The sequence below is a fragment of the Primulina eburnea genome, chromosome 13 (genome assembly GCF_022965805.1).
Source record: "Primulina eburnea isolate SZY01 chromosome 13, ASM2296580v1, whole genome shotgun sequence".
Lineage (NCBI taxonomy): Eukaryota > Viridiplantae > Streptophyta > Magnoliopsida > Lamiales > Gesneriaceae > Primulina > Primulina eburnea.
In genome coordinates this window covers 28,474,110-28,497,447 of record NC_133113.1, presented here as the reverse complement: position 1 = coordinate 28,497,447, position 23,338 = coordinate 28,474,110, and the positions used below count along the sequence as shown (strand labels likewise).

The window sequence follows — 23,338 nt, the reverse complement described above, 5'->3', positions numbered from 1 at the left end:
TAACGTATCAAATCTTCAATATACCGAAAATTTCGATAAATTCAGTATTTTTCGTTACGATAACCATGATATACCGAAAGTTCGATATTTTTTTCTCACCTCCACATGTGTATGTATAATGCTATATTGATAAGTTACTCAAAACTTGCTTAAAAAATTGGACTCGAAGTTCTTGCTTTCCAATCACGATAATATATCATCGAGCATTGGTTTCACTTCATACTCCATTGCTTTTCATGCAAGCTCTAAGGATGCCCATGCAAACTTTCCATTTTCCATAGCAAATAATATATTAATAGTGCTTTTTTTTAATTATCTAGAACCATTTTAATTAAAATATATATTATATATATATGGAATATTAATGTGATGTTACTGAATAATAAATTTGATGTTTAATTCCAAACATATTAAAAAACCAACTTGAGGTGTCGATTAAAAAAATGGACATTTTATTTTATTTGTTTAAAGGTAACAAACTCAAAATTAACTAAATAATGATGTAAGAAAATAATATCGGAGTAATATAGAATGAATAAGGTGGCAGGTGGCTTACCCGGCCCACCCCGCACTATCTCACTCCACTGAGATGCTGGCAGCCATGGAACCACCTCCACTCTCCAGATCATCTTCCTCCTGCCTTTTCTAGTGCAATTAATTAACTAAAATATTACCCAATTGTCGCACGATCCTGTGTAAATACCAACCGTTACTGGATTCATAAATTCCGACAGAATTTACTTCTTCTATGGCACTCATTTCAAGAAAGTTTTAAGGTTTCCCCCCAATCTTCTCCACTTCTAGTCTTTTTATCTTGCAATAACACGTATCTTTGAGTGTTTTTCTTTGGTGAGAATATGAAAACTACCGAAGAGAAGAAGAGCAGCAGTTGCATTGACGACCAGATGCATGATGGAAGTAGCAGTGCGTGTGGAAGGCAAGAAGTTGTTTCGATTCCTCAGGTACAAGTATATTGAATTTTTTTTTGTGTCAAATTCTTTTTAATGATTGGAATCGGGGTTTTGTGTTTGATTGGGTGTAATGATTGTTTTTTTAACTCAATCCCATTTCAGGAGAAGTACCTGTACAATATTTACTTTATTCGGTTCTACTTTTAGCTTTCTATGATTCTTCTGATGTCAAGGAATTTAATTAGTTTGTAGCACAAAGCTGGTCTTGTGGTCGAAGGGTGGCGACTGGGGAATGAAAAATCCTTGGTAGTTCATTTGTCATGTTTGGGTGTAGTTTGGCTTGCTTTACATGGGCGAAAAAGAAATCAATTTTTGCGCTCATTTTTATGTTAAGATCAAAGTTATATCCATTGGGAGCATCAAGCTTCAACACTGCAAATCAGAAGATAACGCTCTTGATAGTGGGTTAGGTAGTTCCCCAACCAAGATGTTGCATCAGGTTAGAGGGAACGAAATCATGTTTCTTTTCTTTTTATCTTTTAATACCGTCAAGAAGGAGGTGAAATTTATTAAACAAAACAGAACAACAAACGGACATACAACACATAAGAGAGGATGAGGCATCCCTAGTCTAGACTCTAGAGTTACATCATAAAACACGAGAGCAAATTTAAGGCAAGCCTAATCTATCAACGCTACAAGAGCAAGAATATGCAAACTCACATTCTGTAGGTTGATATAAACCTTTGTAGCGTTCAATCTTACCAACAGGGATGACAACTCTTATGCACAGTGCTAGTTTCTTGCTGCACGACTATGTTTCTCTTTTGACATTAGTATTTTTGAAACCGATTTCGTTTGTTGTTCATTCATGAAGCCATTTTGTGTTAGAAAAGCTAACAATCAAATATCCGTGTCTATTTTCAGACAGAGAAAACCTTGGAAATGACTGCGGAAACATCAAACTGCAACAAGCATTGGAAGAAACCTAACCTTTTCTTGGAGATACCCAAGCTTTCAGATCAAGAATTTGTCCAAATAAAGATGCCTCTCACTCCAACCCCCACCCCAAAAAGAGTTAACTTCTTTTTATCATCAAGCCCTTCTGATTTGAGACTTAATGAGTCACCTGGACCTTCCTCAACTCGAGGCAAATCATCCATTAGAAATCTCTTGACCAAGTTAAGTTTCAAATACCGGGATACTAACTCAGATATAGAGAAAGCTGCAACCATTGCCTCTGGTTCTTCTCCCGTGGTTACCCAAGACAAGCCCTCGATGTCACGATCATGGTCACTCTCAAAAATTTTTACACCCAGAATAAAGAGAATGTCGTCCTTGCCTGTAACTAGGGATTCCAATTCAGATGGTTCTCATGCTGGAAGTATCTACGATCATCTAAATGAAGTGAGCTATTCGAAATTTCTTTACCTTATTCTCAAAACTCTGAGTCATTTAACTGAAAAAAAGTATAGCTACTCTTTGGCTGATAATATGTAAGTTCTAGAAAAGAGACTGTTTTAGGAGCCTAGTTCATTATGGTGCATGTCTATTTTAGGTAAAAAATATGCGAGGCATCTCCCGTTCACTTTCGGTCCCAGTCATTGACAAAGAGAAAGGAATTCAAACAAAGGATTCATTCTTTCGTGTGATTCCCTCAACTCCTAGAGTGATGGATGGAGATCCTGAAGTGTCAATAGCTGCAACAGGAGATAATGGTATATGTTTATTTGTCTATTTATAATATGGGTGCTTTTTTGGAAGATGAAAATACTTTTTGAATCAGGATATCATTAAATTTTTTGCATACTAGAATCATGTGATCAACTTTTTATAAGAATTTTTATCTTTGATTCTTCATGCATCTCTTTGACTCAGCAGATGAATTGAAGAGCTATAATAAAGTTTCTTGGACTTGCAGAAAATAATGAAGCTAATGGTGAAGATATACCCGAAGATGAAGCTGTTTGTCGAATTTGCTTCATTGAGCTATGTGAAGGAGGAGAAACCCTTAAGATGGAATGCAGCTGCAAAGGTGAACTTGCTTTGGCTCATCAAGAATGTGCACTAAAATGGTTTGGAATTAAGGGTAACAAGACATGCGAGGTTTGCAAACAAGAAGTTCGAAATCTCCCTGTCACGCTTTTACGTATTCAAAGCTCTGTGAATCAGAATACTACCACAAATAATTTCGGGCATACGGAGATCAATGGATACAGGCGAGTGTGTCTTTCATGTTATTTTTCACAATATTTTTCCAAATGTCATAGAACTATATCCAATTGATCAACATATATTTTTCTTCTACTTAGCTTAACAACTCTTTTGATACAGGGTTTGGCAGGAATTGCCGATTCTTGCCATCGTTAGCATGCTTGCCTACTTCTGTTTTCTTGAACAGCTTTTGGTAAGATCAAGTACATACTGTACAATCATTTCAGGCTAGACTTTGATTAGCTCCACTCATATTTTGTTACATGCAGGTTGGAAAAATGAGCACTGGTGCAATTTCCATTTCACTTCCATTTTCTTGTGTACTTGGCCTACTCTCATCTATGACCTCTTCAACTATGGGTATGCTCCCCCCAAAGAAAGCAACAAAGATGGTTAAATTTAATTGGAAAACACTATCATGCATAATTATTTTGAAGAAAATAAATATGATATTCCAAACTGTATACATTCTACATGAAACGGAGCGTTGCTCCAAATTTTACATAATTTTTTGTTCCGGGACAAGCACTCGACTATTTATGCTCTTAGAAATGCTAATGTTATGTTATTTATACTAACATGGGGTCATATTTGTAGTGAAGAGACGATACATTTGGGTGTATGCATCAGTTCAGTTCACCCTCGTGGTTCTCTTTGCTCATATCCTTTACAACTTGGTAATTATTCTTTTTATCCACACCACCTTCTTTCATGTGTTCATCAATTCTTGGACCTTTCCATAGATTTATAATAAAGATAAAGAAGGAGAAAAAACATAAATTTATCTTAGATTTGTTTTACGTTGAAATTTGTAGGTTCATGTGCAAGCAGTACTATCAATCCTTCTTGCAACTTTTGCTGGATTTGGCGTATCAATGAGTGGAAGCTCCATTGCCGTGGAGGTCCTGAGATGGAGAAGACGAAGGCATGCTAGAGCAAATCAAAACCAGATAATGCTGAATCCTCCATCTAGCCATGTCGCTACATCATCATATGGGAGTCCTTCGCTATACCACGACAGAGATGTCGAAAATCCAGAAACGTTTGGTGGACGATGATTTATGCATCGTGTTTGTTTGTTTGTTATAATCTGTCTCAATTTTTGGAAACGATTCGAATGCAAATGCTTTTTTTTTTTGAATGGTATGTTAGAGTTGGTCTTCTACTTGGTAACATGATTGATTTTACCCAGAAAATTGCTTATATTCCTTTCGCAACACAGACATATATTAAAAATGATTAAACTAACGTACCCTCCAAATATAAATTAGCGAGCAAATTACCGTCTGCGGATTAGGTTGACCATTGGCCTATTTTCAAGCTAGAAAAAATAAGTCTGTCTGGCAGGCCCAGACACACACACACACACACACCCACCCCTATATAGTTTTATTGTATATATATATACACACACACACACCTGTATAGTTTTATTGTATATATATACACACACACACCTATATAGTTTTATTGGACGAGTAATTTTTTTATTAATATTAATATGTGAATGTCATTTTATTGGTGTTCAAAACCAAAACCATGCATATTCAAATCAATCAACTCCGATTCAGCCATCGAGTAAAATCCAGCTGACATGTTTAATTATTTGTCGACATTATTCGATGCACTGGAGGCGTTAAACATAGTGTGTTATTATTATTATTATTTTTTCTGTAGGCAAGTCATTACTTTATTATTTATAGCAAGTATTTTATTGAAATATAATTAGGGAATATTACTTTCAACTGATAAAATGCCAAAGACGTAAATACTCAAAAGTTATATCTGATAACGTAAAAAATATGGTTCCAAATATTTCTGAAGTTGCAGTAACACAGAAAATCTTTTAAGCTCTAGTTTAATTTTGAAAACTAAAAGGAAAAAAATTCCTAATTTGCATTGAATTGGAGAAACAAATATATTAAACCTTAACAAAACCAAATGGAAATAGTATTTTAAAGTACATTTTAAATTCAGCCTTCTCACTTCATTTTTTTCCGGTTGAAAGCTCTTTAAAGAAACATTCCAGTAAATGTAATATATCGTCAATTACAACCATTGTTGTACTGTGATATTTTACTCTGATTTTCAACCTCAAATCCAACTTCATTGAACAATTTTCTAACCAGATGAGAAATACGAGTGCACGAGATGGCGAGGCAGCCAAAGAAGGTTAGAGAGGTCAGTGGCGAGGAAGGGATTTATATGTACAAACGTATATGTATGTATGTGTCATGTATCCAAAACTTGACAATTAACAAAACCCAAAACTGAAAAACAGTAATAAAACAGATTCACTAAATCTACCAGCTATGTGTCTCATCACCTCCTATAAGTATCAACCGTGCCTGAATGTATCAATCCAAGGGGGAAGGTGATGCTGTCTTCATAGCTCATCCTTTATGTTGCTCGTAGAGCTCTTGATGTCTTCTTTAGCATTATAATCATCAGATGCCGGTGAAGATACTGTTTTCTCGAGTTTGAAAGGAATAGATGCGTGTTTCTTGAGGAATTTGTATAATCCCACAACTGTATGTTCTGTTTCAACGGGTAACTGTTAAATGCAGGAACATGCTCAAAGCCGTGATGAGGTGAACATGGGAAAAATTAAAACATCAGTTATTCAAATTTTCAGTAACTTACAGGATCAAGGTTTTTCTTTCCAGCTGGGAAGAAGAGGATTGTGGGGAATCCATCAGACTACAAAAAGTAACAGCTCTTCAGAGTTCAGACTCGGTAATATTTTCAACAGGCCAAAACAATTGCTCCAGATTTTTTTTCCCACAAAAATATTTCATTCAATGTTCTATACTCCCCGAGATATATATATGATCATGGGCATGCATGTATTGAACATTCAAATAAGAATGAAAGAAATATACATGAAATATGAGATTATACACCATTTGAAATAGAAATAAAATGCAGAAGGATTGATGAATAAGTCACATCAAGCCAACTACCAAGTCTCTTGCAGATTCAAGATGTGGAATGTGATATTACCTTGGCTTTGTTATGTTCATTCGTGGTTCCATCCATTTTGGCTACAACAAGAGATTCTACACCATGCAAGTGCTTGGCCAGCTTGATGTATGTTGGTTCAAGAGCTTGGCAATGGCCACACCATGGTGCATATATCTGAATGAACATATGCTGTTAGATTAGAAATTTACCTAGGAATAAAAAAGGAGATATCAAATGCCACATAGATTAATCCAACAGTACCTCAAGGAGAACATCTTTGTATTCGTCCAAAACAATATCATCAAAATTATTCCCAACAACTATTTTCACATCTTCATCATTCTATAAAATGCAAGGTCACAGAAAGATTGGTCAGCCAACTGAACTGACAAATCACTTGGGACAAAACAGTTAATTAGAAGCCACCTTCTCAGGAATTGGATCCGATTTGAAGAATGGCTTGAGCTTGTCTTCAAACAATGACTGCCCAAATGCCTAATGAAATGAGGAAGACATTCTCAGCAAAAAATTTATGCCACCCAAAAATGTTTTCAGAAGTCAAACCAATGTACAAGCAAAAAATGAGAAATACCGAGTGGTACTAACCTTAATATTCTCAAATGTAAACTCCTCATCAAGCATATATTTCCTAGCATCATCAACTCTGTATCCCAATACCTGCAAGAACTCTCAACAGCTTCAAATTTGACCAAGTCCTTGGACTATATTATCTGATAGAGTAAAAGATAATGTGTACAGAAACAAAGATAACTTGATGAACAATATTGAGAAGTTTACTTTCGGTGAGTCTCCAGTGACTCCAAAGTAATTTGCTACAGGCTTTCCAGTTACTTCATTGTCAACTTCCACAGATACAAATACAATCTGAATCAATTTTGAAACATGGATTATAAAATTTCCATTTACTTGAAAATGAATATCACTAGAGCAATGGCATGCATTTAGGACTAACCAAAATGGGTCACTTTCTCAGCCTCGTTTTTCAGCAAAACCAGAGCAGGTCGTTTAATATCTGCTTCCAAGTGAAACATCTTTGCTACGTTGAGATTTGAAGTTTGATAAAAATTGACGTCGTCATCAAGTTTTGATGCAGCAGCAAGCTCTTAACTTTCAGGACCCTGTAATTGTCGGATGAAAAAATTTATAAAATAATATCTTTTAGTATTAAAATGAAATTAAGAAGATGAAATGGAGACAAATCCAACGAAAGACATGAAAAGGAATATGAAAAATGTAAAGTCAAGAGAATGTCTAATTATATCTAAGGCATTTTCTAATACCCAACACTTAAAACATGAATGCAGATGTGGGAAGGTTCGATGTCACCCACCTGCTAACCATCGATGGACAGTTTTTGCCACGTATTGATCTGGCCCATGAGGCAAAAAAGTATGCATTGAGAAGGGTACTACCCTCGGGGTAGCATGTAATTTGAAACATATGCAATACTAAGTTGAATATTAAGTAAAATGTGGCACACCATCATAAAAAATATGGCCAAAGCAAGAGTTAACTTACCACCAATGAGTCAAGGAAGCCCAACACAACCTTGTTCTCAGATGTTAGCATGCGCTCTGCTTCCTCCACAGTAGTTATATTGGATATACCAGGTCCTGTTATTTTATTGATCCAAGTCACAATGGCTTCCCTACATATAAGTCAATTTTCTTCTCAACTTATCACCCACATTATGCGTATTAATTATCACCGCCAACTCAGGGTGGTGCTATCATCAAGTAAACAGTAAGGTTATGGAAATACCTTTTCCTTTTTATGCTTTGCTAGAATAGCACTACATTGTTTCCAAAGAATAACAAGAGAGACATGATAAAATATATCATCATTGCTTCAGCAACACAATAGGACTTGACTTGAAGCTATCTGATCTTAATCTAAACACAATTTCTGATTGATATTACCACATCAAATATATGAACTCCCCTCATTCACACTGTCTTATTAACTACTAGCAAAAGGAAACTAACCAATTTTCAGGCCAAAGTTATTGTAGAATAATGAAAACAGAAATACCAATTGGGCTGCGAAAACAAACAAAAAAAATAATCTTAGGATCGCTAATTTGTCACTTCGGATTCTCAAAAACAAACAAAAACTTCATATTTTCTAAACTTCAGAATTTTTTTCTACCGTAAGCAAGCCTGAATCGAGGATCGCCTAAAATTCAGAAATATGTGTTCCTCATTCTATCGCAAAATATCAGATAAGCACAAGAAGATATAAAGGACAAGACCGAAAAGCCAAACTCACTTGGAACGCTGCCCTGAGTAAGGTTTATGGTCCCCGTCAACAAAGAAGTACACAGTAGGAAACCCCTGAACTTCATACTTCTCCGCTAGCTCGTTCTCAAGAGTAGCATCCACCTTCGAAGCTACACATTCACCGCCTTCAGCTCTGTAGCAGCCGCCGCATACTCCGGCGCCATGGCCTTGCAATGCCCACACCAAGGAGCGTAAAACTCCACCATCACGTATTTATTGTCCTCAACAAAGTCAGTGAAATTACCTCATCGAAATCCTCGTAGTTTTCGAATCCGTCCCCATCATTATCCGAAAATTCTGCTTCCGAATAATTCTGGTCGGAAACAGCCTCGATTTCAGGTTCTTCGAGAAAGCTCAGGTCTTCGTCGTCGGAGGCGGCGACGGAGATAATGTGGGCTGATAGGATGGAGAATACGAGGAAGAAGACCAATGCGAGTGGGAGAACGGGACGGAAAGCCATGGCCTCAAGGTTTTGACTATAATTGGAGTGGATTTTGACTCAGATCCGAAAGGGTGACTGGTTTTATTCATGGAATTGGATTGGGGAGATGTAGCTCCCACATGACACGTCGTTTTATTGAAATTGGTATTTTCAGTAAAAGGAAAAAAAAAAAAAAGATAATGACATTTGTTTTTCGTTTTAGGGAATAAAAAAATAGGTCAGCGTCAATGAACCCAAATAAATGAATATACCAATAACAAATATTCAAATTATACCAAGAGATGGTATATATTTTTAGACCATAGAACATAATATTTTTTATTTTTGGACAGCGATGATTCAATTATTATATAATTTAAATGATGTTAGTACATCGTTATCATATAGTTACATGTTATTGACATTATGCAACATTTTCCCAAAATTTTCATTTAATTTCAATTATTTTAGAACTGTGTTCTTAAATTTTGATTTTGTTTTATTCTTTAATATATATGCGAGTAATTGGGTTTTTATTATTGGGCCTATGGCTGCCCAATATTGAATGAAATGCATATGTCAACTGTACCGCGAAGGTTTGTCCATGGTGAAGTCAATGGTATGAAAATTATTTTTTATTTTGACAATTTTATTTTGAAGAAATCACTTTTATAAAATTTGAAGTATTGTAAAACTATAATATGAATCCAATATAAAAAAAATTGTTGGATGTAATACTTGTCCATATTTGATATAGCGATTGAACCGTGGTACTTGAGGTATTGTGCGGTTTAAAAATTTTGACTAGCACTATTACCACCAGCTATAGCTTTTGGTAAAACGACAAGCGTTCGGTCCTACAGTTGGTATCAAAACCAAGGTCACGGATTCGATTATCGTTTATTGCAAAGAGTGCAATTATTAGGAGGAAGATTATTGAGTGCAATAATTGTTCATGCTTGGTAGAGTGAGCTACACTGCAGTTTAAAAAGTTTGAGTTGCATCATTATCACTAGATATAGTTTTTTATAAAGTGGCAAGCGTTCGAACCTTAAAAAAAAAATTGTTTCAAAAACCAGCAGATAATTAATATAGATTCATATTCTATTTAAACAATCAAGGACTTGATCAAACATGTAATCGGCTAACTTTATGTTAACAGCTTGGATGGTAAAAAAATAAAAATTAAATACGGATAAAATATTTTTAGAAATTCAAATAAAGTGAGCCGGTGCTTCTTCATTGTAACATTGGATCCAATATTGCTTTCACTATGTGAGTTGAAATAAGTAAATAGATAAATAAACAAGACATAATCAAAAACATTGATAATAAAGGAAAGTCGTTCCATAGAAAAAAATATAAAACTTGTGATACGGTTTTAATGAACTTTATTCGTTAGAATTTTCAATCATGTGATATTTGTAATAAAAAGTAAAATTCTGACTGAAAAAATAATATTTTTTCATGGATTACCTAAACAAAATATATATTCTACAAAATTAGACAGTAAAATTATCTCAAAGTAGTTTTAATTATATTTTACTACAAATAATAAGGAAAGCGACAAGTTCACACATTAAAAAATAAAACAAAATTAGGTGGCCTGATTAGTTGTTGAATAAGACCGACCATGATGTCATGGTGCTTAATTTAACATATAATTAGCCACTAAACATCTCAATCACAATTAAATTAATAATGAAAACATATTTAAAAAAAAGTATTCCATGAGTTTATCATAGTTTTCAAGGCAAAAAGTCCATATCAGTTCCAGACAAGCTTAATGATAATGATAATTAATTACTTAAAGAGGCTAACAAGATAAGATCAATTGGCTCATCAGCATCAACCACTCTAATATAGTTTAACATGTCCTTTCAAATATCACAAAAACTTATACGAAAGTCGGATTTTATATACGATCTGATCTATGAAATATTATTTTTTATGTCAAAAATTAATCTTTTGTTTCAGATATAGAACAAGTTTACCTCTCATAGATATAAATTTTTCTTTCAAATATATAATTTATTTATGCAGTTTTTATTTTTAACATATTATAAATGAATTTATAATACAACTGGAGCCATCCCTTCTTATTTTATTTTATTGCCATCACTTTTTTTAATTATCGGGTATGTTGACCATGAATATTTCCAATTATTTAATATTTCGCATCACATGATTACTATTATAATTTTTTACATGTAATAATTGGATTTCTCGACAACTTATTAATCAACATTACGTAGAATCCAACTCATGAATAGTATTTCTTTATTTTAAAAAAATAATTAGTTGCAAACAATATTATAGGCACAAACTTGTGAGATGGTCTCATTGAGTCATATTTTGTGAGACAGGTCTCTTATTTGGATCATTCATGAAAAATTATTATTTTTTATGCTAAGAGTATTACTTTTTATTAGAATATCGGTAAGATTGACTTGTTTCACAGATAAAGATTCGTCAGACCGTCTTACAAGAGACCGTCTCAACATTATATTGTCAGAGTGGATAATTAACGTATGCAAATTAAGAGAGGGCTTTTCCAGTATCATTCTAAATATTAGGTCCTTAGATTCCACACATATAAATAGGCAAGGAAAAAAAACATCAAAATAAGATCCAAGTTTAACTTAGAGAAAATTAAGAAATAAATTGCATGTCCTATTGGTGACTTGATTTTTATTAATTAATATGTTTAATTCAATTCATCTATTATGGGGACTTGCTCTTGGGATAGATTCAATCCAGTGTGTCATCCTATCCTGGGTGCCGAATCGGGTCGGGACTCGTCCGTAACCATTTTACTCAATTTTTTTTCTCTAGAAGAATCGAGAATAATTTTTTTCTCAAATATCGGGACCTGAAAGTTTGGATACAAAAAAATGATATCCCAAAAGTTCTGGATCCTTCGAGTAGGAATATTCCCGATAATTTTTTACTCAATTCTCGTCTCGATGAGAATCGATAATATTTTTTCAGGATATCCCAAAAGTTCCGGATCCCCTCGAGTAGGAAAATGATATCTCGATAAATATAGGGATGTGAACAACAATGTGGTATATTCATTATTCTAAGTTAGGTTGAAAATGAGAAAATTATATAATAAACTATATTTTATTTTATATGATTTTATTTGAGTTTTTCTATGTGGACATTTTTTTAATGTTGATGAATTAATTAACAAGTTAATTTAAACCCTAAATTCGTCATATGTGGACAAATAATTTCAAATATGTTAGTCAATTTTTATATGGTCTTCAAATTAATATTATTTGTTTAAAATTAAAATCTTACAACACAGTGCATAATTAATATAATAATATTTTTTTAAAAAAATAAAATATTTAAAACAATGAAGTCGGGTCGGGTCAAGAATCCATCGTAGGTATTAGTTTGCCAATCCCTCTCCCGATCATCGACCGGACAAGAAAAATCCCGACACAAACCGGATCGCGAAAAATTCGATTCATGATGTTTTCGGGGTGGGAACGAGACGGGAAAAATTATATTCAGGAGCAAGCGTAAGGAGCATTAGCATGTAATCAATGCAAACCAATTACTTTTGAATTTAAGAAGAAAATTTATTAATACATGAAAACATAAAAGTTGAGTACATAGACAACCAGAAATATAGAAATTCAACCTTAACTTCTCATGCAAGAGAAATATATCTACATTTTTTTTCGTGCGCACAGTTGTGCAAATACCCTGAAACGACAATATTATTATCATAATATATAATTTATTAATCCAAAGATTTTACTTTAAGCATGGCTCCTGAATGATCCCAAAGCCTTGAGAGCTGAAGCCCTCAGAATGTGTTCATGGTACAGTGCAGCTATCGCAGCTCCAATGAAAGGCCCCACCCAGAAAATCCACTGCATGCATCAAATTACACCATTTTCTTGATTTTTTTTTTTTTTTTGTATAACTAAATTTAAGTAAATAAAATTAAAGAGAGGGGAATTGAAATTACGTGGTCATCCCAGGCCTTTTCCTTATTGTAGATTACCGCGGCGCCGAAGCTCCTGGCGGGGTTGATTCCGGTGCCGGTGAAAGGGATGGTGGCCAGGTGAACCATGAAAACAGCAAATCCAATCGGAAGTGGAGCCAACACCTAATTCAACGTAACTTTAAATGTTAATATAATAGGATAACCATAATAATAAAATAAATATTATTATTTATTAATCACGGTGAATTAATATATGTTATATTGGTAAATTCGATGAGATAGTTGCAAGTTCATGCCGATGATTTATGACTAATTTGAGACGAGATATCAAATTGTAACGACGTAAATAAAAACTTACAGGAACGTGGGAGTCGCGAGCACTTCGCTTGGGATCTGTAGCCGAGAACACAGTGTACACCAACACGAAGGTCCCAATAATTTCAGCACCCAATCCTACTCCCTTGTTAACCCCCGGGGCCAACATGTTTGCCCCTCCGCCATACCTGTTGTAGTAAGCTTTCTGGAATGCTTTAACGAATCCCACACCGCAGATGGCCCCCAAACACTGCGCTACCATGTACAGTAACGCTCTTATCAGGGACACTTTTCGGCCAAGGAACAGGCCAAACGTCACCGCCGGGTTGATGTGCCCTCCTGAAAATCAACAGTAATTATTAATCAACTATGCTAATGGAACGGTGGATGGTGTTGGGACTTGGGATGTGTGACTTACCGGAGATACCGGCGGTGCAGTAAACAAGTATGAAAATCATGCCGCCGAAGGCCCATGCAATGCCGAGAATCCCCACTCCTCCGCACTCATCGCCACCGTTCGCAGTGTCCGACTGCCTACTGTAGCCGATAACTGTCAACACACTTACGTAGAGGAAAAGAAGGGTGGCGACGAATTCTGCGATAAGCGCTCTATAAAAGGCCCACTTCGCGAGTTCTCCGAAATCGAAAAGCGGCGCCGGCGGTGGGTCGCGGTAGTCCTTTGCCGCGTACGCCGCACGCTCCGCCTCTAAATCTTTCACCATTGATAATGGATGTGTGTAGAAGTAGTGAAGAGTGTTGCAAAGGATCGTGGTTACTCCATAGAGTGGAGAAGCCCCGGTATTTATTGAGACGACCGCAGCAAGAAACTAAATATTAAATAATTAAACCTTTTTTTTTAAATTTCTTAAGATATAATATAATAATGTAATAAATGTATACTAATTAAATAGTAAATACTAAGTTTTCTTATTGTTTTGAAAAATTCCACTCTTATATTTCTATAATTTAATCAAAATTTCAAAATATTTACTTTCTTCAAGCATATAATATATTAAATTTCTTACGGAAAAATTTTATAAGATTATTTCACAAATAAAATTTGCTAAACAACAATCGAAACCATGAAATTTTTTTTTTTGTGATCGATAAACTTTATTATATCATAATATAATAAATAATAATAATAAAAAATTGAATTCATTTTTCAGTGCTTTCAAAATCCGTTGTTTAACGAAATGTCGCACTCATTCAAGAATTATATCGACATCGGTATTATTAAAATGAGTGAGTCTCATGTGAGACCGTCTCATGGATCATAATCTGTGAGACGGGTCAACAATACCCATATTCACAATAAAAAATAGTACTCTTAGCATAAAAAGTAATACTCTTTTATGAGTGACCCAAATAAAAGATCCGTCTCACAAATTATACCCGTGAGACCGTCTCATATAAATTTTTGCCTATTAAAATTTAAATTATAGCCGCCCAATATAAATTAATTGGTGATTAGAGCAATAATTAGCCCAACTAATATATATATAGCCGACCATTTTATATTAATCGCGAATTTATTCTTTTGCAAACCCCACCATCGTCACCAAAGTACGGCTTCCGGTTTTTTTTTTAAATAAAATAAAAAAAAATTGAGACATTTATTCATTTTTTTATGCCACCCTCAGAAAATAAAAAATAAAATCGGTGTCGCCTTCATGTATTATTAGTAGAGCTTTGTGTTGAATTTAAAATATTAGGTTCGAACTGGTAAGATTTTAATCCAACGAAATTATAATCTATAAAATTCAATTTTTATCCGAATGGAATTTTTTCCATAACTGCATAAGCATCAAACCAGGTATTTTTAAAAAAAATTTTTGATTATATTTCTATAATTTTTCTATATTTTGATAAAATTTGTGTAATTTCTATGTTTTTTTTTTTACACGATCATGGGGATGAATCATTAATCATTATAATTGGATGGATCTCGAGTTTTTAGAGTGAAAAATAATGTTTGAAATCTATATTAAAAAGTAGAATAGGTCACTTGTGAGACGGTCTCACAAATATTTATCTGTGAAACGGGTCAATCCTACCGATATTCACAATAAAAAGTAGGCAAAACTTATATGAGACGGTCTCACGGGTCGTATTTGTGAGACGGATCTCTTATTTGGGTCATTCATGAAAAAATATTATTTTTTATGTTAAGAGTATAATGAGTATTACTTTTTATTGTAAATATGTGTAGGGTTGACCCGTCTCACAGATTAGGATCCGTGATATTGTTTCACATGAGACTCACTCTAAAAAGTAATACTCTTAGCATAAAAAGTTAGGCAAAAACTTGTGTAAGACAGTCTTACGGGTCGTATTTGTGAGACGAATCTCTTATTTGGGTCACCCATTAAAAAGTATTTACTTTTTATGCTAAGATTATTACTTTTTAATGTGAATAAGTGTAGGATTGACTCGTCTCATATATTATGATCCGTGAGACGGTCTCACATGAGACTCACTCAAAAAGTAATATTTTTTCACGGATGACCCAAATAAAATATTTGTCTCACAAAATACGACATGTGAGACCGTCTCACACAAATTTTTTGCCTAAAAAGTATTATTTCAATTGACTTAGGATATATTTATATTTACAATTTACTTGAATTAAGTTTAAATCGAAATTGTTTTTATTCAAAAGCCAATAAACCTTGAAGATTGGTAGTATTTTATCAACGTGCATTTATATTATAAGAAATTTGGAATCATCCTAATTTTTTAAGAACGTACCAAACTTCTCAAATATAATAAAAATATATTTCAGTATACGTGTATATCTATCTATAAATATATAACATAGCAACCCGAAGGCCGAAACTATTAAATAACGTCTTCTTCATGTGAGTCGAAGCTTTTAATCGTAAATATATCAGAGTAGGATTCAAATTTCAGTTCGAGAAAAGATTGAGCAAATATTAACTTTTGAATCGTGGATAAATTTAACTTAAAGTTAATTGATTAATTAATTAAATATACAAAGGTGCGAAATTCTTTGGTAAGTCTTATCCAAATTTCAGCTAACCAATCGATATTTGATGTTTTTTTTAGCATCAACCATATTAATTTATGTGTCCATTAATAAAATATAATCGTTTATTGGACGTTGTGAGTAAATGAGTGTCAACTTATTGGTGTCAATTTTTGTGTTCATAAATAAGTATGTATATATATATATATATATATATATATATATATATATATATATATATATATATATATATATATATATATATGATACCCTATAAGAGCCTGATTCATGGATAGCTCAAATCAGGGTAAATCTACAGTAAGAGTTTATCAGTGACTTGGCAGGTGAGTGTCTGAGGTATCTTTTCCCCTGGCTACCAGAAGTCCGAGCTCTCATACAAGCTCCCGGGTGATTTCTACTTGGGCTACTTCAAAATAGCACCTCACTCAAGTACATCAGTATGAGCTCTCTTATGCTTGTCAATATTTACTGTCAGAACTATAGGGGTTTTGTGTGTCAGAGAAGTTATCAAGGGTAGGGTACAAGCATCCACCTTACCCTAATTAGCAAGTAGACATTGAAAACAAGGTAATCATGAGACTTTCTCTCATATAAATAGCATGTATGCATTTAATTAAAGGGATTCAGGACTTTTGAGCATTCACGTATATTCACTCATATATACAGCTTTTCTTCTTTATCTTTCACCTGCTGATTTAAGTATCGGAGTGGCTACGTCGTACACCCTTACGGCGTCATTCACGAGTTCATTTCCTTGTTTGCGGGTTACAGTTGAAGCCATGTTAGATAGATATATATCTTCTCCACAAGATATATCCCCTTGCTCATTTTTCATTTAACAAAAACTCTCATCAGATCCGGTGGATTGTCCGACTCTGCTTACCCAATTCGTGCGGATCGTGTGTGTGTATATATATATAAATTGGGAACGGGTTATAACACTTCACTGAGTAAAGTGTGTAGACGATTAACTCAATGGTGTAGCATTAACATATTGATTAATTAGCACCACTAGGTTAATAGTTTGCACACTTTACATAATTAAGAGTGTAATCAGTTCCCAATGTTGTCCTTTGGGGCGTCAATAATCATTAACAAACAAGTATATATTTTTAAACATATCCCATAAGAGAGATTTATGTGGGAGTTGTTAAAAATAAAAAAATATTTTTAAATTAGCAATGTTGTCATCTTAACCAATGATTTACTTCTGGCAATTAATTAACATAATTATTAATGGAGACAGTCGCCTTATTTTTATCTGTAGATTTGTGTTTGCAAGTATGTGCTATATATACACGTATGTATGTATCGACAAAATAAAAGGAATATATGGTTATATTAATTTATATTTTGAAAAAAATAGACTCCACCGCCGACAGTCAAATATATAATTCCACGAGTCGTAATTCGTACGTAGGCACTTCTCTGTGGTTATATTTGGACCACTTATCCTCAAACCATTTGATTTTATAAAATAAATTATCAATTTGAATTGGTTTAAATTTTTAGTATCGAAATTATGCTGAATTTAATAATATATATTTCTCAGTAAAATTAGACTAACTCCACTACTAATACGTTGTTTATCCTCTCTGAGGCACATCTTAATTATCAACAAACAACGTATCATTTGAACCACTAAAATTAGTTAGTGAAAACGCGAAATACAGAAATGTAATTCATCAAACTATTACCCTTAAGCAAAAAATTATGTAAAACTGTCTCACAAGTCGTATTTTGTGAGACGAAACTCTTATTTAGATCATCCATAAAAAAAAAATTACTTTTATTGTGAATATCGATAGAATTGACTCGTTATCCCTATGATATTTTGTATAGAAGAGATTATTGTTTTAATTAAATTTACAATTATATATATAATCGATGGAATGGAACCTTCTTTATTTTCCTAAAATAATCATCTCCTTTTTAAAAAAAAAAATCTTTCAACACAATTTTATAGGAAAACAGATGGACTAGTATTTCTGAAATTATTTTAATAATTTATTGTCCTTTTTTTTTGAACCTTTTCGTCGCATTAATTAAGATTGTAAATAATATTTTATTCATTATTCTGCACACACAAAATGAGTGCACATGTGCTTGAATTATATTATTTCCAAGCCTCTCTAAAACATATAAAACACAAAAAAACACTATACACACACTCCTCGAAACAGGAGAAACCAAGTTCTGTGAACAACATTCAAGGCTCCAAATTCAGAAGAATGGATAGCTTTTCTGTAAAGAAATTTTCTGGGACAGCCCAAGAAGTAAAGTAGACAGGACTCGGTACAACCACTCAAGAATCATTAAATCTTGCTGCCCTCCTTCTGCTCTATCTTCTTCGATGGTTTCAAGTTTAGGATAACGGGAAGGTTTTTGCGGGACTGTGAGGCGAGATGGAGCGATTTCGATCCAATACTCCATTCTAGTAGCCTGCTTTGCCATTTTCTTCGATGAAAATAAGGCTAGAAAGTACGAGAATTTGAACAGTTCTGATTTGAGAAGAACTGCAGATGAAAAGTAGTTTAAATAAGGAAAGTGCATGCAAAAAAATATCATGCATCTGTAGAAATTGACGGTATAGAGCAGATACACGTGCAAATGAAATAGATGCCCCTGAAAACGGGTAAACTTCAGTCCAAGACTTTGCATGTAAATAATTGGCATCGTGACAAATTCTGATTGATTAGTGTCTTCTTGATTTTTGGCATAATAATGGCACACCACATATTTTATCGTACGGCTTGATTCTAGAATGATCTACCGAACGATTTCCATCTTGGATTAAAAAATCCAATATCTGATTCCATCTTGCATGTTCGGTTACAGAAACATTCAAAATCTCAAATTTAAGTTGCAGATTCGGTAATGTTTAAACTACATGTAGGGGGGTTCATGAAATTATTTTTAAAAAAATTCATTATTTCTTGAAGTAAAATCAAATTGTCGCTCATAACACAACACCATGTAAACTCAACTTCACCATCTATGAACTAGGGATGATAATTTTCACCGTGGGTTTGAGGACTCGAGAAAAACCTGAAACAGAGACGAAGATCTCCAATTTTTTTGGGTTCAAAGATTGGTTTAAATCCCAAAATAGTTCGAGACTAACTCTCATTCCCGAACCCGTCCCAAAAAGAACAACAATAATAATTCGGGGATGGAGACGGAAAACCAATCCCCACCCCGTTAAGAATTGCATGTACGCGTGTACAACACATCTAGCCAACCATCTCAATCTCCTCGCCCTCGTTTAGTTACTTTCTATATGTATCTTACATCCTTGCAAATATCTGCAAGGACCACCATCCAACGTGGCAAATATGATTCCTGTTGGACCTGCCAAATGGCATCATCATGAGAGAAAAAAGGAAGTCCACATGATCGTTCACCGGATCTCGGGTGTACGACTAGGAAATGAAACACCTCCAGCATAATAATTTAATGAGAAGGGGCAAGAAAAACTGATACACCTCTTAAAATCGGTCTATACAACCTCCAGCCACAATCACAAAGATCGCATGTTATCATCAATTTCACGTTCAACTGATACATCACAACATTCGTCTCCAAAAAGTTGCAGTGGCTCAATAAAAAAAATGATGTAATTTTCCTAGTGCATAGCTTCGATTCAAATCAAGAACCGTGAACTCTGGTTGATAAAACTAAACAGAATCATGGGAAGTTGCCCATTTCAAATTCTAAGCAATAGAGCATATGCACCATGATGAAACAGCAAATCAATGGGCTCTCATCTCAAAGAACTCTATTCTTGGCTCGTATGAGCCTTCTTAGCCGCCTATGTCAAGTTTGTATAATTTTATTGTTTTGTCATTGATTTTCATGTCTCGAACGACGATTTTCTCAAATGAGATAATCAACCCAAGATCGTGCAGAAGACATCAATAAGGGGGAATGAACAAAATTTGAAAACAAGAGACAAAACAAAATAGTTTCCAACATCAACGCCTGATCGAGAACGACAAAGATTAGCATCCAAGCATTTAGAGCAGATTCCAAACGGTTTGATCGAACTCAGTTCGAGCTCAAGATTGACTAAGCTAATGTTGAATATTAGTAGCTTAAAAATAAGCTATATTTGAATATGTATAACTTATGTCCAAGCAGTTGGAGCTGATTCCAAACGGTTTGATCAAACTCAGTTAGAGCTCAATATTGACCAAGCTAACATCGAATACAAGTAGCTTCAAAATGAGCTAGATTTGAGTATCTTTAACTAACCCACTCAACGGACAAACGGTGATGGAAAAAATTAATGTAATCAAAATCAAAAATTTATCCATAATTTTCTGATCAATTACATATTCTGACATCTAATATCATATATGCAGAAAAGAACATTTTGGTCTTTCATTACCCAACACTAAGCTTTGATTGATGATGAAAAAATCAAGCATGTCAAAATGGATTAGCTAATGTTGTTTGCTAGCTCGTAATACACTATTGATCTAGTTAGAGCTGAAATTTTATTTTCAAGAGGCACATGTGTAGGGCTTATACTCGAAGAACTCCACGGTCCACACAGCTAAATTGAGTCCCAAATTGCACCAAAGTAGCCCTCAAGGTTAATCAATTGAACATTCTCAACGAAACATCAAATGCTGTGTATCCAATCAGTACCACGACAATTAAAAAGTTCAAGATAGCCATATATTGATCTCGTAATGACCATGTGTCATGCAAAACTGGATGCATACAAATGAACAACAAAAATAAAACCAGTCTGCCAAATCAAAACATTACACTTCTTCAAACTGCATTGTTTATATAACGTTGATGTTGATCCAATAGTGTACATGTCCTCAAAAAGTTTCCAACTCAAAAGAAAAACCTTTTCGCAACATTTTTCTCTCAACACGAAATGGTAACTAAAACAACGAAAACGAAAAACAACTAATAATAGGAACTAAAATTCATACTTCACCTCCATCTCAGTCATGTGGGATTTCCACATCGCCATCGGTGATCTCCTGCTGCAAATCCTTAGGATCCTTTCCGTCGACGGTACATCCAACAGAAACGCAAGTACCGAGAATCTCCTTGACGGTTCCAGCCAAATCCTTAGCCATGGAGCGGGATCTCATCACCTTCGCGATCTCGATAACGTCGTCCAGCGAGATATTCCCGTTGTGCTTGATGTTTTTCGTCTTCTTCCTGTCACGCTCGGGCTCCTTCAATGCCTTGATGACCAATGCGGCGGCGGAGGGAACAACAGTGACTTTGGCCTGTCGGTTTTGTACTGTGAGCTTGACTGTGACACGGAGACCTTTCCAATCCTTGGCTGTTTCCTTCGCGATGTCTTCACCGATTTTCTTCGGAGAAAGCCCGAGGGGACCGATTTTAGGGGCAAGCGAACTGGCGGCGCCGACCTCTCCGCCTGTGACGCGGACAAACACGTCGACGACCTGCGACGGATCGAACTTTGGAGGCATTGTTCAACGCAGTGAGTGGAATCGAGCAGACGTCGAAGCTAGTAGCTGGTTACATGCTAGGGTTAAGGTGGAGTTTTTCGGCTTCTAAGCAGAATTGGGCTTAGCCCATTAAAGCTTATTAGTTTGGGTTTTGAAGTAATAATGTGAAATGTTCAAACCCATCTGTACATATTTTATCATGAGATTCGATGCTGACGGACTCCGGATGATTTCCTCGGACATTAATTCAACAGTCAATTCACTGCAAGAATAAATGTTTACAATGAAATTCATAAATATCATCGTATTCAATATTTAGTGACATTTAAATTTTAGTGATATCTCCAATAAGTGTCCTCTATTTCAATTTCGTCTTAAATTTACTGACATTTTTTAATGTCATTATAAGATGTTAATGAGAACTTCATACGTGTTACTTAATATTCATATAATGACAATTTTAAATGTCAGGAAAACTCATGTTTAAATACATTTATATATGCCTTGTTATTATAGTAATAATGACAAATTTATATGTCAGTTAAAATCATTTATAATGACAACTAAAAGTGTCGTGTATGTTATTTATAGTAACAATAACAAATGTGAGAATATTTGGGTGAGATAAATATAGGAGGAGAGAAAAGATAAAATAAATGTGAGAATAAAAAAAACATATTAGATTAGTTATCCTGACATTTTTAATTGATGTCATTTTTATATGGAGGGAGACAATTATTTTCCTTCCTCCAATATTTTTCCAACCCAAATATTCTCACACTTATTTATAATGACAATTTTTATTTTTTTAATGAACTTTTACGATGTGGGAAAAATAATTATTTCCCTCTATATAAAAGATGACATCAATTAAAAATGTCATGATAACTAATCTAATATATTTTTTTATTTTACACATTATTAATTTTTTACAATTGTCATTATTAAGTATTTGTAACAACATTTAATTATAAGTGTCTATAAAAAAGTGTCACAATAGTCATTTATTGTTGTAGTACTTGGATTACCCCGAGAATCCAATCTCTGGAGTTGGTATCCTAACGCGTTTGGTTCAAGCAATCTACCAAGTGACTTCCCAATTTGAATTGTCACGAAAATTCTTGATTGACAGTCTCATGAGTCAATTTTGTGAAAAATATCACTCATAAAAAATTCCTATTTTTAATACAAAAATGTATTTTTTTTATTTTAAATATGTGCAGCGTTGGTTCGTCTCACGATAAAGATATGTGTAGTCGTCTCACAAGATATCTATTCTTTGATTGTAGGGCTTGACATACAACTTTCTTATTTTATGTATCCCATGCGATCTGGTGACCAAGAGTCCATGTAAGCAAGAAACATCCTAAAAACTCGGAGCATGAAGTTGTATTAGAGCATCTCGGGTAATGAACTCATTTTTTATGTTTATTACTATATCCACGAGTCATTGGCACATCAAAAGTTAAATACACATTACTTTTAAAACCTTTCTACCCCAGCCATAAACCAAAAAGCACGAAATATTTTTATTTTGAAATTCGTGTGCTATTTCTTTAATTTGATATAAAACTCCACATTAATGCACATTATCTGTCATGATTTCGAGTTAATGCATCAATTATAAGTTCGAAAACACATCTTACTGTTGGGATGATCTGCTAAAATTGTGCTAGTTGAATGCACTTAACTAAATTTTCTGTCAAGCTGAATTTCCAATATTATGCCAAAATGAATTTTCATGGTTCTCACCGTGATCGTTATAATTTACTTCAAACTATCTTGGAGGTAT

At 34.1% G+C, this 23,338-nt stretch overlaps 3 protein-coding genes and 1 pseudogene across 3 annotated transcripts; 1 reads left to right on the top strand and 3 right to left on the bottom strand.

The window, feature by feature from the left end:
• The first annotated feature begins 538 nt into the window (after positions 1-538).
• Positions 539-4,263, top strand: LOC140808962 (uncharacterized). Its single transcript, XM_073166370.1, has 8 exons — positions 539-962; positions 1,839-2,318; positions 2,470-2,629; positions 2,833-3,130; positions 3,246-3,318; positions 3,395-3,485; positions 3,723-3,802; positions 3,941-4,263. The coding sequence occupies exons 1-8, from the start codon at positions 858-860 to the stop codon at positions 4,181-4,183; spliced, it is 1,530 nt and encodes a 509-aa protein (XP_073022471.1). The 5' UTR covers positions 539-857; the 3' UTR covers positions 4,184-4,263.
• Positions 4,264-5,210: 947 nt separating this feature from the next.
• On the bottom strand, positions 5,211-8,937 carry LOC140810444 (protein disulfide isomerase-like 1-4; annotated as a pseudogene).
• Positions 8,938-12,366: 3,429 nt separating this feature from the next.
• On the bottom strand, positions 12,367-13,881 carry LOC140810707 (aquaporin PIP2-2-like). Its single transcript, XM_073168587.1, has 4 exons — positions 13,511-13,881; positions 13,136-13,431; positions 12,799-12,939; positions 12,367-12,700 (listed from the first exon to the last, which is right to left on the bottom strand). Exons 1-4 carry the CDS (start codon positions 13,812-13,814, stop codon positions 12,587-12,589), a joined length of 855 nt encoding a protein of 284 aa, XP_073024688.1. The 5' UTR covers positions 13,815-13,881; the 3' UTR covers positions 12,367-12,586.
• A 6,999-nt stretch (positions 13,882-20,880) lies between these two features.
• On the bottom strand, positions 20,881-21,651 carry LOC140809232 (large ribosomal subunit protein uL11-like). The gene has a single exon (XM_073166777.1). It carries the CDS (start codon positions 21,565-21,567, stop codon positions 21,067-21,069), a length of 501 nt encoding a protein of 166 aa, XP_073022878.1. The 5' UTR covers positions 21,568-21,651; the 3' UTR covers positions 20,881-21,066.
• Positions 21,652-23,338: the final 1,687 nt, after the last annotated feature.

Bases quoted from the DNA above. Each gene is read 5' to 3' on its own strand.
- LOC140808962 (XM_073166370.1), top strand. From the start codon at position 858: ATGAAAACTACCGAAGAGAAGAAGAGCAGCAGTTGCATTGACGACCAG. The intron at 3,486-3,722 runs GTATGCTCCCCC...TCATATTTGTAG, and splicing joins TATGACCTCTTCAACTATGG to TGAAGAGACGATACATTTGG. The intron at 3,803-3,940 runs GTAATTATTCTT...TGAAATTTGTAG, and splicing joins CTCATATCCTTTACAACTTG to GTTCATGTGCAAGCAGTACT.
- LOC140810707 (XM_073168587.1), bottom strand. From the start codon at position 13,814: ATGGTGAAAGATTTAGAGGCGGAGCGTGCGGCGTACGCGGCAAAGGAC. The intron at 13,432-13,510 runs GTAAGTCACACA...GTTGATTTTCAG, and splicing joins CTGCACCGCCGGTATCTCCG to GAGGGCACATCAACCCGGCG. The intron at 12,940-13,135 runs GTAAGTTTTTAT...ACGTTGAATTAG, and splicing joins CTCGCGACTCCCACGTTCCT to GTGTTGGCTCCACTTCCGAT.
- LOC140809232 (XM_073166777.1), bottom strand. From the start codon at position 21,567: ATGCCTCCAAAGTTCGATCCGTCGCAGGTCGTCGACGTGTTTGTCCGC.